General features: G+C 45.0%; 1 protein-coding gene across 2 annotated transcripts in view; it reads left to right on the top strand.

Annotated features, from left to right (window-relative positions):
• The window catches only part of LOC119462363 (piwi-like protein 1), a 55,492-nt gene that overhangs the window by 11,028 nt on the left and 29,976 nt on the right, over positions 1 to 14,488 (top strand). For both annotated transcript variants that reach the window (XM_037723706.2, XM_049671809.1), the window contains exon 4: positions 13,786 to 13,926. In XM_037723706.2, coding sequence (XP_037579634.1) covers positions 13,786 to 13,926 — 141 coding nt within the window. The remainder of the gene's footprint in view (positions 1 to 13,785; positions 13,927 to 14,488) is intronic.

Genomic DNA, 14,488 nt, shown 5'->3' with positions numbered 1-14,488 from the left:
TCTTTGTGTTATTTGCATACGTGTTCTGTAGTTGCATGCTTTCCAGGAATGACGTATTTAGCGCAACCATAAAACAATGTTATACAGACGAGTTTTGGGCTTGTCCGTCTTTCACATTGACCAAACAACTAAAGAAAGGATAACGCAAGGACAGTACAATAAACGCACAGTGTTTTGTCTGTGTCTACCGTACTGTCCGTGTAATTTTTGTTGACAGTCAGCTAATAACTCGCTTAAGACGAGGAAGCCATAGAGGAACTGAAAATTTCTATTATTCTAGCTTGCAGTAGCACGTTTTGCTTGCCCTAACGACGAGGATATAATCGGAGGAAGTTGGCAGTAAGGTAACATGTGGCAGGTAGATGTCAAGCTACTGCCCATGCGTGCACCAGATAATAAATAATAGGTTGCTGACTTGTCAGAGAACAGCAAACCTATAGTGTGTGGAGCACGTAGGTTCATGAATCTCCCAAAGGTGGCGAGTTCTCTTTTTACACCTTCTCTTCTATCATCAATAATGAAAAGTAAAATAAATCCTTTTGACAATTTGAAGAAGAGAGAACAAAAATCTTTGCCCCTTCGGCTCCACGTTTTCAGTGACCGCGTTTGTAAAAGTAGGCTACCCTGTTAGTTATATACATTTGCGAACTTACATACCATGCGTACCACGTAGCTGGCAAATTTATAAATATGCAACTGCCACGTAGCTGGACAGAACCAAGGAAATGTTTGCCGTCGCTTGGAGCAAGTCGGCATATGCCTATGTAGGATATCGATGTAAAAGGCTTATACTATTCAATGAATGTTTTATTTGGCAATCATATTTAGTAAAAATAGGCCTTTAATTAGACATCCTCAAGGCAGCGCTATGCGGATCCTTATTTTGCTTAAGATGAAGCTTTAGGTCAGGGCATCCTATCTGAATACATGGGAAAGGAGAAATACTTTTTCTCGGCAGCCACAGCGCCAAATTTGATGAGGTGTACTCAATTGAAAAGAAAAAGTTAAACATCTAGTGACTGCTGGTTGCGAATTTTTGATTGAGGTTGTCAATGTGTAAAAATATTAAACAAAAATATCAAATTTTCAGGAAACGATGCTGTAAAAGTTTACGACTCGGTAACTAAGCAATGAAAAATGATATCACAATTGTGTAAAGTTCACCTCATAATGCTGTTACGCAGCAGTTATCACGGGGTGCATTACGCGTAGTAGATGCGGGGAACCGAACACGCTCAAAGCACAGATCAGTCAAGAGAAAGCCCCACAAGCGATGATGGAGTACCCCATGTGAACCGCACGTGATTATGATCATGTACAGATGACAAATAATCGCTTCATAAATGCCCGCAATACATCTAAAACGAACGGAATTGTTGCATTACACATGACACTCAAATATACCAGTAATTTGTGACTACACCTTTTGCAAAGCACTTGTAAAATAGTGCAACACATTCACGTAATATATAAATTGACATAGGAGATTAGCGGATTTTCCGATTTGCATGCTCTAATGCATTAAGTTTAAAAAACTGCAATAGTAGTTTTAGGTGCAGAGCTACGAATTCGTAAACTTTGTGCTTGCCATTTTATCAACTTAATAATATTTGAAAACAATTCGTGCCATAAATCAAAGTTTCCCTTCCAACAATCACTAGAATTTAACTGTCTCTGTCAAGTGCAACAAATTTCATGAAAATCGGTCCAGTGGTTATCTCGCAAAGGCATTTCTGCGTTTTACATGTATTTGAATGGGCGGCATCGGAATTGGGCCTAAGCTAAAGCTTCCTCTTAAAGTTAAGAGAAATATTTTGAATAATGCACGAGTGCGCACTAGCACCAAGTTGTGAGCGTGTTCTTTTATTTAGCGATGGCACCGAAACTAAAGCTTATGTAAAAAAATATATGGATCCTACGCATAGTGGGAATCGATGTGCGCCATGCTTTGTATTGCTTTAGTTACCGATAATTAACAATAATTAGCCTTGATGTTAGCAGCGAATGTGTAATTTATTCAGCGTTCAGTCCAATACGGTAGGGGTGAGTTGATTAACGCTACCTGACATGCACCACTGCTGTTTGTCTGCGTAGTCCATAGAACATACAGTGAGAAGTGTTAGCTTGAGTCATTGCTCGTAATCTTTAGGAGTTGAGCGTTATCATTGCCCCACATGGCGCATCGCATCGTGGCAGAAGTGTTAAACGGTAATTGAATTATGGGAGTGCGCGTAATTCAACTAATTATTATACAATTTTATGTATACATTGTATACATGCATTCGCAGTCTGCACCATGTTTCGCTACTTAGCAAAGACGCTGCTGTACCGCGCGACGCTTTTTTCGGGCCTGGGTGTCCGGGCCGCTGAGTGCAAGCTTTGGATCCATTTAGATGGCGCGTGTTTACATGCTCCTCCTGTATTCGTGACCATCGCGCTGTTGAGACGCCAGCTCCAAGGGCTTTCTTCAGGATAGGAGGAGTCAGAACTTTATAAAAAGCCCTGCGGGTTGGTGCGACGGGCTAAATGCCCCGCCTAGGTGACGGTCAGGAGTTCTTTAGTCCTGACGGCAACCTCGGCCCGCTGGACAGCCCAGAGTTGATCCTCGAGGCGGGGGCTGAGCAACCTGATCTCCCAGCGCGCGCGGAGGCTTTCGCTAGAAGGTGCGTCCCCGTTACCATTATTTATCCCTCGACATTCCCATAACGTATGTTCCAGAGCGGCTCTGGATTCGCATTTTTTTTTTTGCATTTGTCCGTTTGGCATATATCTTCAGACTATGGATTATTGTAGTGTTTACACTAGCACAGCCAAGCACGTGACCTCCACATCCCAGCACCTGCATTTTTGTCGCATAGGAAAGCAAATGCAGCACGTGTCATACGCACAACTACGGATCCCGGCCCGCCATGCGCGGAAGCGAGCGCCATCTGATGGCGTTGCAAGAAACCCACCAGCACGCGCCGCAAGACCATCACAGGATGCCTGGAAAGTCGGGAGAAGAGGCAAAGAAAGCTTGGCCTTAAAAAAAGAAAGATTTACGCTTAAGCTTTGCCTTTAAGAACGGAACGCGATAGCATTAAAAGATCCCTGGCTCTTTGTCGTGAACGCTTCCCGGCAACTGCAGCTTTCATTTTTCTGCACCTTCGCCTCGACGCACCGCTGCCGAGTAGGCGAGCGCCATCTGGAAGGTGTTTTTGGAAGGAACACTGACATGGGCATGCCACTGTATGAATGGTAGAAATGCTGGAAAAGGAGTTTGTTTGTGTTTGAGTTTCCGCGTAACAGAATTGTGTTTTCTCGTATATTCAAATTTCAATCCGACGCTCTCATACCTGTAGGTTGAGGTTAAGAGGAAGCTTTAGCTCAGGCCCAACTCCGACGCGGCCTTTTCAAGTACATGTAAACACAGAAACGCTTTTATGAGATAATCCCTGGACTGATTTTAATGAAATTTGTTGCATTTGAGAGAGAAAGTTGTATTCTAGTGAATGTTGGAAGCGGAATTTCGATATAGGGCCAGATTTTGTTAAAGGAATTTTCAAAAACGTGAAAGTTCGACAAAATAGAAGCCTGAAGTTTACAAAAATAATAGCTCTGCATCAAGGACAGATATTGCGGTTCTGTAAACGGCATTCATGAGATAATTCAAAGCGGAGAAATCCGTTATTTCAATTGATATTTTACGCGAATTGCGTTTTGTATCAGGTTCTGCAAAACTTGTATTTCCGTATTAATAATTTTTCTAGACTCATATGTAATATATAAATTTTGTTCGCTTTAGATGTACTATTTGACGCGATTCACAAAACTGTGATATCTTGCTTTATTGCTGAGTTAGAGAGTTGTAAACTTGATAGTTTCGTTTTCTGAATGTTTCAGATTTTCGCCATTTTTAATAAGAATATTTACTTATAAATCACAAATTAGAAACAAACAGTAACTAGATTTGTAAGTTTTTGTTGGAAATGCAACGAACCTCGTCAAATTTGGTGCAGTGGTTGCCGAGAAAAACGAATTCTCCTTTTACATTTATTTAGATAGGAGCACCCGAGCTAAAGCTTCCTCTTAATTCGTACTTTACAATTTTTCTGACGCATTTTAGTTTGAGAAATTGAAATAATTCACCAGCGCATCTAAGCTACGCGGAGTGAAAGCATGGTCAGGGTGGTTCTGGATGGTTTCCTTGGCCGCGGACGCCGGCACCGACGCCGGATTTTCTGCGACACAGCGCCTTTAACGCTGTCGCCTTAAAAGCATGAAATCAGCTGAAGTATGATGAAAGCTGCTGCTCGAGCTGAGCCCATGTGGAATCTAGCTTCGGTGCTTCATAGCTCAGGAGCGCAAGAGCTCTATATTTGCGACCTATTTCTGTGGCTCTGACGGAAAATCTACGGGGGCGAGGCTGCTGCACATGTGTTATCGCGCCAAGTAGTCCGGCAGCATTCGACAGTGCTTTTGGGTGCTCGGAACAACGGAAGCAATGGAAGAGCCAGGCAAACAAGTGTACTCTCAAAGGGGCGACAAAATAACAGCCTTAGCAGACAATCAATCGCCACAATCTCGCGACCGCTAGCAGAACACGCCAGGCGAAAAGCAAGCGCCGAACTGGCCAGGCAAACTCGGGTATTGGAAAATGAGAAAACAAAGCCTTCGTTTTCACAAACACTACGCAAAACGTTTTCCCTCGCTCCGCAGCAGGCTCGGCAAAAACCTAGCCTCCGCCAACCCAATCGGTGCGCATGCTTCAGGCGGCGCGCGCTGTTGTGGCGCGCGTTTCAAAGTATTCCACCGCGCATGCGGCAGAGGAGGGCCTAAGGGCCCAACAACATAGTGTTGCACTCTCGGTCTGTTGTCGCCACTACTGCAGGTATGACTGTAGAATTTCATTGTGCAATCACGAGTTATCCTAGATGTGTTGGTGACAATGACTTTGTTGAATGTCAGTGGTGGGAATGCTGCGCCAATCTGCACCGACTGGAATTTGTTGCTCCATACTGCTCCAAAAGTATCTTTTTCGCCTGAACAGCGCCAAAATGCAGTTTCGGCGCTGTGAAAATTGGGAAGCTACCCATACAAAACCAACCATGTCGCCATTGCATTCATTGGCCGCATTCGTTTAGGGCGTTAGATTCAGCGAACTGGCGCTGTGACAGGTGACAGAATCGGATAGATTCCTATTTTGCGCGTAAGCGTACATACCCCGTGTGTCAAATCCGCGAAGTTGCGTTTGTCGCCGAGAGGGAAGCGATCGCCGGAAGAGGAAGGCAGGAAAGCACCTGGAGGTGGAGAAAAGAATCGCGCGCCGGGATAAGTACTGATGTGCGCGCTGAGCTGAGCGTGCGGCAGAGCAATGTCCCCTAGAGGAAAGTCTAGATGGCGTTCAGTGAAGCGGGGAAGGAGAAGAGTCAAAGTGCGCTAGGACAGCGCCAGAATGAATTGACCTCCGCTGGCAGTTGCTGTGGGTTCTGTGTGCGCTATGGAAGTACCGGGGTTCTTTACGAGGTAACATCGCCCCCAAGTGCCGCATGCTGTATGTGCAAGTGAATGCGTGCGACGGTGAGCCAACGATGGCTGCTCAGTCTTGTGCACTCAAGGGAGGAAACGTGCTGTCTTCTGTCGCACGCAAGGCGCTAGGGGGGGGGGGGGGGGGAGGGGGGCGTTCTACTCCGGCGGTTGTTGCGTATGGCGCGGCCGCGCAACCCTTATCTTGAAACCGATCTGCGATGCGGACAGAGCCTAGGGTTGCACGGACGTCATCGCGGACGCCATCTTTGGGCACCAGCAGTTCGAGAAGGGGCGTAAGCAAGGAACATGACAGCAACAAAAAGCGCGTCTTGAGTCGAACGTCAGAGCGATAACAATGATAAACCGGTGAAAAACAATTGCCGTGAAAAAGCAAAACAGTTTGCGCGTGATAATACGTTGCACTGACGTAATCGTAGTCGCCATCTTTGGGTACCAGCGCGGTGAGATATGGCTGCGTGACGTCACATGAACACTATCTTATACACTTGCGCGTCACCCCCCCCGTTCACGAAGTGGAACGTCACTGTGCCTTCTTATACAATAACCGTGAGGCTCGCATTAGTCTACAAGTTAGGTGGCTATCTCGCTTTGCGATTGCATGATCAACGTAGTAGTTTTACGCATCGAGGGCTGATGCACAATGTTCTTTTGTAGAGAAAACTGTGATCATTGTCCGCCGACCTTATTAAAGTTGCCTGCTTGCAACTTTATTAGTTGCACTGTGTTACTTCTTTTTTTAAAGAGAATTTCACGTTGTTGAATTCAGCATTCGGTACTAGAAAACGCACGGTAATCATGTACTATACCGTGGTTCACGCTCTTCATCAACTATATCTTTGGTAATATATGTGCCTTTCGTAAAGCTTGTGGTAAAGAAGGTGAACCCGAACGAACAAGTACTGGTCGTTGTCAATAAAGAACATTACATTCGCGCACCCATCTCATATGGTTCATAGAACGAGATCGAAATGTGTGTTACATGAAACATATAATGTGGCCATTTATTAATAGGAAAATAAAAGAAAACTAATATCACCTGCACTAGTAACTTACATATTTAAACAACAAAAGAGCCCTTACCGTGAAAACAGGATTCCTAATCCAGAAGAGACGGAAAAACGAAAGACAGATGGCGATCCCGTCGTGGATTTCCAGCCGCAGCTCACCATGACATCACAGATTTTGATGGTGACTTCTCGGGCCCAGATAAATGTTCTTCTGTTGAGTTGTACAGGTTTACATGACCTAAATACGAAAAAGTTCTTTGAAATCCGTGACGTCAAGCTACCGCTGGCTGGTATTGCGGCGCAAAATTTATTGGCAACTGTGACCTTCATTTGCGGTTCAAATAATCTAGTTAATATCACGAAATTGAAGGGTGTTTCTCTTTATACGGTCCCTTCAATGTTCCTTGCGTGGTTTTGCCCAGCGCCGCTGGTACTAAGGAGAACACTAGACTAAATTTTGTTTTTCTGCATGCGCTTTCGTGGATGGCTTACACCTGCTCCAAACACGGCAGTAGCTGCTCCTAAATTAGATTTTGCCTGCTCCTATGGCTGCTCTAAAACGCTGAAGGGCATTCCCACCACTGGAATGGGCAAGCCATCGCAATCCCGTTAAAAGCACTGACCTGAATTTTTTATATCGGCATGTGTCGCTTCTGACGTTGTCTGTGCATTTCATATTTAGGCTAACGTAAGAGTTAAACTAGCGGATTTCCCCTGACAGGAGAAAGGTCGACATAGATTTGATATTTTGAGAAAAATGGGGGTCATTTCCTGGGTGATACAATACCGGAAGTTAGAACTCTGTAGGTTTCAAGTTTCAAGTTTATTTCTGGAAACTTAATACAAGTTCTGTGCAACACTGTGTGGCCGCTTAGCCGAAGGATAGAAGTGGGGTCATTTACATATGTGTAATTGGCATGTTACTTGTGCTTTGAAATTATTAGTAAGTACTTGATCTTTCCAAATTTTAATGTTTGATATAAGGCATTTGGTTTCTTTTCCTCCTTTCTTCGGCAAATTACATGCTAGACGACACAGTGTTTGTATTTCGTTGAAGTAGGAAGCATGTTCTGTGTGACGAGAGATAAATTCTTTATCTGTGTGGGTTCAATGCATCCTTTCTAGAAAGCTACTTATTCAGGCGTTCCAGGGTGTCCTACTACTGTTATTCGAAATGTTTTCCTGACTCCTAAAACAACTGCCCGAGATACGAACTTAAAATTGGTTGGGAAACTTTCACGTTCCTGCTTTAAGTGAAAGCGTTGTAAATTAGCACTGAACCATCGCTTTCTCTATTCCGTGTAGTTCGTTTCTCCGATGCCTTTGCGGATCGCTACATTCGGCGCCCGGTTCATATTTGCGAAAAAAAATTTACGGTCACGGTATCAGTAATCTGTAGGCAACGTTCTAAATAGGTGGGCAAAATGTGGCCTTTTTAAGTAAATTACTAATGTAACTGGTGCAAAGCGTTATTATTGTGTTTTACGATCGATGTAAAACTTTGACCGCTGCCCTTGCATAATTGCGGCAACCGCTGTCAAATTTTACGAACAAAGAGGGAATGCTGAGCCAAGATTTCGGGCGATGTAAAATTGTGTTGATCCCCCCCCCCCCCCCATATACATGTTTTGCAAAAAAATATATGCTTAAGCAATTGTTCGAAAGGGTCGCGTTGCCATTCGCAACTACGTTCCCCGTATTCCTAGAGAAATGTGCGTTTCAGAAACGTTACACTTGGAAGAAATGAGCGCATCTTAAAGGAAATGTGTCGCGAAGTTTGAATGTTTCTTGTTTATTTAGAAGCATTACAAATAATTATCGAAACCTCGCTTTACTGCTTTTTATTAGTGATATAATGGGTTCGCTTGGTGTCGTGAATCAACATTGCAGCATTTTAATGTTTGGTGGCAGCAAAGACCAGGTAATGGGTGATATGTCTAGGAAAGTAAATATGAAGGGATAATTAGTGTTTTGGATATGAATTATTCATGCAAGTGCTGTAGAACATTGTAAGTGTGTTTGGTGAGGGAGGCAGAATTTAGCCCGCGGCCCTGGCCGAGCTACAAATTTCACCGAGGCAGAGAGAGAGAGAGAGAGAGAGAAATAAACTTTTATTTTCCGAAACGGTAATCCGAGTCAGGACCCGGTTCACCCTAGGTGGGAGGATTCCTTATTCCTGGAACCCTCTGGCTTGGGCTGCCTCCTTGGCCCGGGTGACAAGACTGCGTTGGTCGTCCAGGTCGTCAGAGGAAAGCTTCGCCTCCCACGTTTCAGTGGTGGTATAGAAGTGCGCTGAGTTGGGGTGCTCCTCTTGTCTTGTGTCGTCTTGTTGAGCTTGTGAGCTGGCGTATGGGGATGTGTCACGCAGTGGGCAATCCTGGACCACGTGTTGCAGGGTGTCTGGGACGTCACAGTGGGTGCATGTGTATGAGTACTGTGTAGGATATAGTCTGTGCATGAGAATTCCGTGTACATAGGTGTTTGTCTGTAGGCGGCGGAGGATGACTTCTCATGTGTGGTGATGGATACGTTCTTCTGCTGAGTCGGTGGTGTTGCAGAATCTCCGAGAACTTTAGAGCGATGTCATCAACGTTGGTGGCCGGCCTCGTGTGGAATGGCAGGAAAGCCCGGCTGGTATGCTCGCGGGCAGCGGCGTGTGCCACCTCCTTTCCTGTCATGCCCTGATGGCCTGGAATCCAGTTTATGTGGGTGTCGGGGAGCGGGGCGCGTGCGATGTGATTATGAAGTATCTTCAGTGCGGTTGCTGATACGCGTCCTTTTTGATAGTTGCGAGATGCTGCTTGGGAATCAGTGAGGATTATGGCTACTTGAGGGCAAGTGGTTATCGCCAGAGCGATTGCCGTTTCCTCTGCAGTCTCGGCGGCTCTTGCCCGGATGGTGACAGGGGTGAGTTCATTGCCTTGGTGATCCCTGACACTTAGGGCAAAGGCGTTTCGTTTAATATACCGGGCCGCATCGGTGTACCTCGTATTAGAGTTTGTCGCGTATTTCTTGCTGAGTGCGCGGATTCTGCTTTGCCGACGCTCCTTATGGTAAGTCGGATGCATATTGCGCGGTAAGCGCGCAACGCTGATACACTCACGGAGATCTGGTGGGATTCTTGCTTTGTGGTCTGTTTCGGCGATGTAGCTTTCACTGTAGTTGAGGTAGTACAAAATTTCACGTCCGGTGGGTGTGAGCTTGAGGTGTGAGCTTGAGCCGCTCTAGTTGGCTGATTTTACGAGCCTCGGAGAGCTCTTCCCACGTGTTGTGGACGCCGAGCTTGAGGAGTTTCTCCGTTGATGTCGTGGTGGAAGGGTCAAGGCTAGTTTGATTGCCTTTCGAATGATGACATTCAGTTTCTTGATTTCAGCCGGTTTGAGTGTCAGGTAGGGGGTGCCGTAGGTGATACGGCTAGTTAGGAGAGCTTGAATTATCCTTAGCGTGTCTTCCTCCTTAAGTCCGCTTCTGTGGTTGGTTATCCTCTTGACGAGGTGCGTAACTTGTGACAGTGTACGTTGGAGACGCGGAAAAGTGGCCGCTCCTGATCCGTCTTTGTGGATGTGAAGACCGAGTACGCGAAGGGAGCCGACTGTAGGGATTTGGGTTCCGTTGAGGGAGACACGCTGGGATCGGGTTCGATATGGTTGGGCGGTCGTCCTTGCGTCCGTGCTCTGAGCACGAGAAGCTCCGACTTTTCAGCTGCGCATTGGAGGCCGCAGTCTCGGAGGTAGCTTTCGATGGTGTCGATGGCTTCTTGTAGACTGCGTTCTTGTTGTCCAATAGTAGGTGCTTTGGTGCAGAGTGTGATGTCGTCGGCGTAAAGGGCATGACATAGATTTGGGATGGCATTGAGTTGTTTTGGCAGCTTTATCATTGCGATGTTGAGAAGGAGTGGTGAAATAACCTCGAAAAGGAGGTGAAATAACCTCGAAGATACAGGCTGTGGAGCCCAGATCTATAACTACATCAGCAGCTTTTTGACACACCGAAGAGAAACAGTAGGCGTCTGCAATCTCCGCAGCGATAAATTTCGGCTACCCAACAAAGGAACTCCACAATGATCACCGAGGTAAAATTTTGCGAAATTGGGCGGTACACTGTGAACTCGAAGTAAAACGTTTGTTGACCAATTACTAGCTTTTTAGAAATTTAATAAGTGCTCGAAGGCGTTATATGCGGGCAAGATTTCAAGCAGAGCAGTCATGAGCAGGCAACGTTTTAAAGTATGCGATATAATTACATGAAACTGACTGGTATTGCAAACGGCCGAAAGAAACAGCTTTCCTGGAAATTGAGCAGTAATTCTGCAAGGTTGCACACATCTGCAATGGTTTTTTTTTTTCTCGGGAATATAACAAGTTTTTTTATGTTGATCGTACTTTTTTCGGGGAGGGGGTGGGGGGGGGGGCGTATAATCTCGATAGCGCTCTCGTCTTAACTAGCAGTAAATAGGTGCTACAAAATTCAACTCCAAGTACTATTCTGTGTTTAAGTGCAATTGTTTGTAGCAGACGTGTATTTTTGTATGGACTGTACTGCTGCTACGATGAAGGGTCAGGAACCTCTGTCAGGCATTTATTGCCATGGAGTTGTTGTTATATTACCTCTATGGATAAATTCTAATTCAAATAGTGTTTCGGCCTTCCTTAGATCTCCAAGTGTGTTTCATAATCAGGTCCGTGTTTGTGCCCGCTTAAATAACTGTGTTGTAAAAGTAACTGACAATTACTATAATATATATATATATATATATATATATATATATATATATATAGATAGATAGATAGATAGCGTTTATCAGTTATTTTTACAACACAGTGACCGGACTAATGTGTATATAGATATTAGTCCGGTCACAGGCTGGTGCATCGACGTACATTTGTTTTTGTTAACGTGAACTTTAGCACAAACTATGGTTGTCAAATGCTAAGCAACAACCTGCCTAGACTGTTGAATTTCCACAACTTAGCAGGATGTCATTTGCCCGACCTGGCGTTGTCAAAACTTCGATCCTTAATGCTCTGGCTTTTTTAGCCCTTTTATTGATAGCGCATTTTTAATTATGATGAAAATGTGTCATTTCTTTTCTTTCGAATCTGGTTATTTACATTATTTTAACTATTGCTCGGTATTCTGTGTTCTACATAATTTCCTAAGCATGGGAGATTCTGCAGCTTTATGCGACCGCGGCGCGGCGGTTGAGGGTCCCTGATGCCAAATCTGTGTGGTTTTTACCTGTATCACCTCGATTTATTGAATGTAAATAGACATCAATAAACAATCAATCGTACAACTTACAAAAATAACCATATATATATATATATGTATGTAGAGTGATATAGGGTGGTCAGATGGTTCGCCCCCTCCACCCCCCACCGCCCCACTCGAGAAATACCTAGTTAAGTCAGCCATGGTGGCCATGCCGTTCCACACACTAAACGCGGCTGTGAATGCCTGGCTCCGGAAGGCAGGTCAGCGGGAAAACACCATCATGTAGAGTTGTTTTGTGAGTATGGGCCCAGATGAGTTTATGTAGCTCCCCATACCACATGTCCTAGCTTGCACGCTGGTCCGTATATTGTCCTGTGTACTGCATCGCCTTACTCATCAATTGTGTCATGGGCAGTCCTGCTCTTTGTGTACTGGGTCTTGCATTGTGACTATAAATTGTAGAAGTCCCTGAAAGCTGGGAGCCTTTGAGAATTTATTACGATGACCGAGTCGCCATACTCGGCCTTCCTTCTCTGCCTTCGTCTTCTTTCCTTCCTTGACAGCCTTGGTATCCTTCTTCATATCTTCGTCTGCTTTCGCATCTGACCATGGAATCTTATATCAATCAACTAATCAACTGAACTTCATTTCAGTTAGTTTCGAGCACAACTGGGGGTTCAGAGGAAAAAGCAGTCTAAACGACTGCATGACTAAGCTAGCTCTTCTTGCAGTGGATGCTCTTTTGCTTTGTACCCTTTGTCGCATTATTCCTGGTGTCCTAATGTGTCCTATGCACTACATCTGTTTCTCCTGCATTGTACTAGACTGTCCCCTATGTTGATTTACCCATACTCCGAAATCGGCGTTAGCTTCAAGCCCATACTCGACTTCATCTAGAGATCACTATGCCTGGTATGAACTTGCCAAAAACGCTTATTGCGTTTCGTTTGCTGGATTCACGTCAGACGTTATCAAAGGCGATAGTCTTTCTTGGGCTACCTAAACGCGCAAAACTTAGTCTGACTGTCTGTCACTCGGTTCAACCGCCCGGCCAAACCCAAGCGAGCTACTAGCACTGGTGGCACGGGGTCATAGACGTTAACATCATACAGCGCAAAGGAAACCTCAGGCCTGTTTGAGGCAAAATATCTGTACACCCGTGACGGACCAGGGGTTGCGCGATAAAGCCAATTTTTTCCTCTGCCTGTGAACGCAACTTGAAATTGAGCACTGCAGTTCAAACTTGGCATTGTGAACTTTTCAGTTTATGCTTATTAATTACGAAGCAATACAGTTTTTTCGGCGACCCTGTGGTCCGTATACTTTTGCTCACGGGTGTACATAACCATGATCGGCAGCGTTCATTCATTTAAGAATACACACTGGACTAGTTGTTAGGTTAGTAAATGAAAAATCAACGCGTTAGCAATGTTGTTGAAGAGACGCTACGCGTTAAAAACAAGCCGACTGAAGCTGTGGCTCTGTAGCAGGCTTTAAGCCAACAGTAATAAAAGGTCCCAATAGATGGCGCAAGAGCAGGGCGAACGCGGGAAATTTGAATGGAATTCAGCAAAAACTTCAATGCACCCATCATGGGAGATTTGAGAGGGGAGGGGAAGAGCGTGAGGGGTGGAAAGGTGAGAAGAGAGGGTGTTGCGTATCAGGGGTTGCAGAAGACTATCGTTTTTCGACGTCATTTGCAGTGAAGCAAGCAGTAATGCGGCCGTTTTTTTTTTTGCTAAGTCTAGCATGGGCGGCAAGATACGAAGCATTGCTAAATACGGGGGTTACTCCTGTCCAATGTTGTTGCGCTTATGTCCTACGTTGTCCTACACCGTTTCTGAATAGTTATTTTTGTTCTAGTTTGTGGTGACAGGTATGTCAGCTTTAGGCAGGCTTGCCGTCATCGGTATTCCAGCATGAGCAGTTAGCTTTAGAACTCGTCTTGCTAAGCTAAGTGTATCGCATTTTTTCGGGATTCACTGCGCATTGTCCAACATCAATTTGACATGTACACTCTTTGTACAACATGCAGGAACAGTACGAGAAATGCATTCGGGACGCGAGGCAGCCACTGCTGGTGTGCCGTCCGAAGGAGAGAGACCTGCGTGCTGGAAGGACCGATAACATCTACCTTATACCGGAGCTGTGCGTCCTCACTGGACTCACTGACGAGGCATGTGCTGTGGGGCTATCTATTTATGTTTGTTTAAGCTGGTGCTTATGAAATGACCTTGATTTCGCGCTGTTTACGATTTTGACTCCTTGCATAGATAAAACGTTTATTTCCGCCATTGTTGTGCAGATATTTTCTCTAAAAAACAGATGTTCCACATTTTTTTTTTGCAATGCGAGGAGCATGTTTTTTTTTCCACTGTAGAATCTCGTTCATAAGTCATAGGAAAAATGCAAAAAAATGGAGAAAAAATACGCATACTAAACGGCAAAACGGCCTATCCAAATTCACAAAAAATTTCGGCAGACTCAACTGTAGCTGACATCTACATAAAGCGAAGCGTTGCACAAATCCTTGCCGCACGAGAGACGTTGACGCGCGGCGAGCTGGTGAGGCCTCTTGCGCTGGTGACGCCTCTTGCGCTGGTGAGGCATCTATGATGTCTCTTGATTGTTTTTGCAGTTGTTTATTAAATACCTTGATTTCGTGGTTTTTTACGATTTAGACTCCTTCCATAGATGGCCAGTTTATTTTCATCGCTGTTGTGCTGATATTTTCATTA

Source organism: Dermacentor silvarum, chromosome 8 (genome assembly GCF_013339745.2).
Source record: "Dermacentor silvarum isolate Dsil-2018 chromosome 8, BIME_Dsil_1.4, whole genome shotgun sequence".
In the NCBI taxonomy this organism is placed as follows: Eukaryota; Metazoa; Arthropoda; class Arachnida; order Ixodida; family Ixodidae; genus Dermacentor; species Dermacentor silvarum.
The sequence above is the reverse complement of the archived record's forward strand: the minus strand, read 5'-3'. Positions and strand labels throughout refer to the sequence as shown.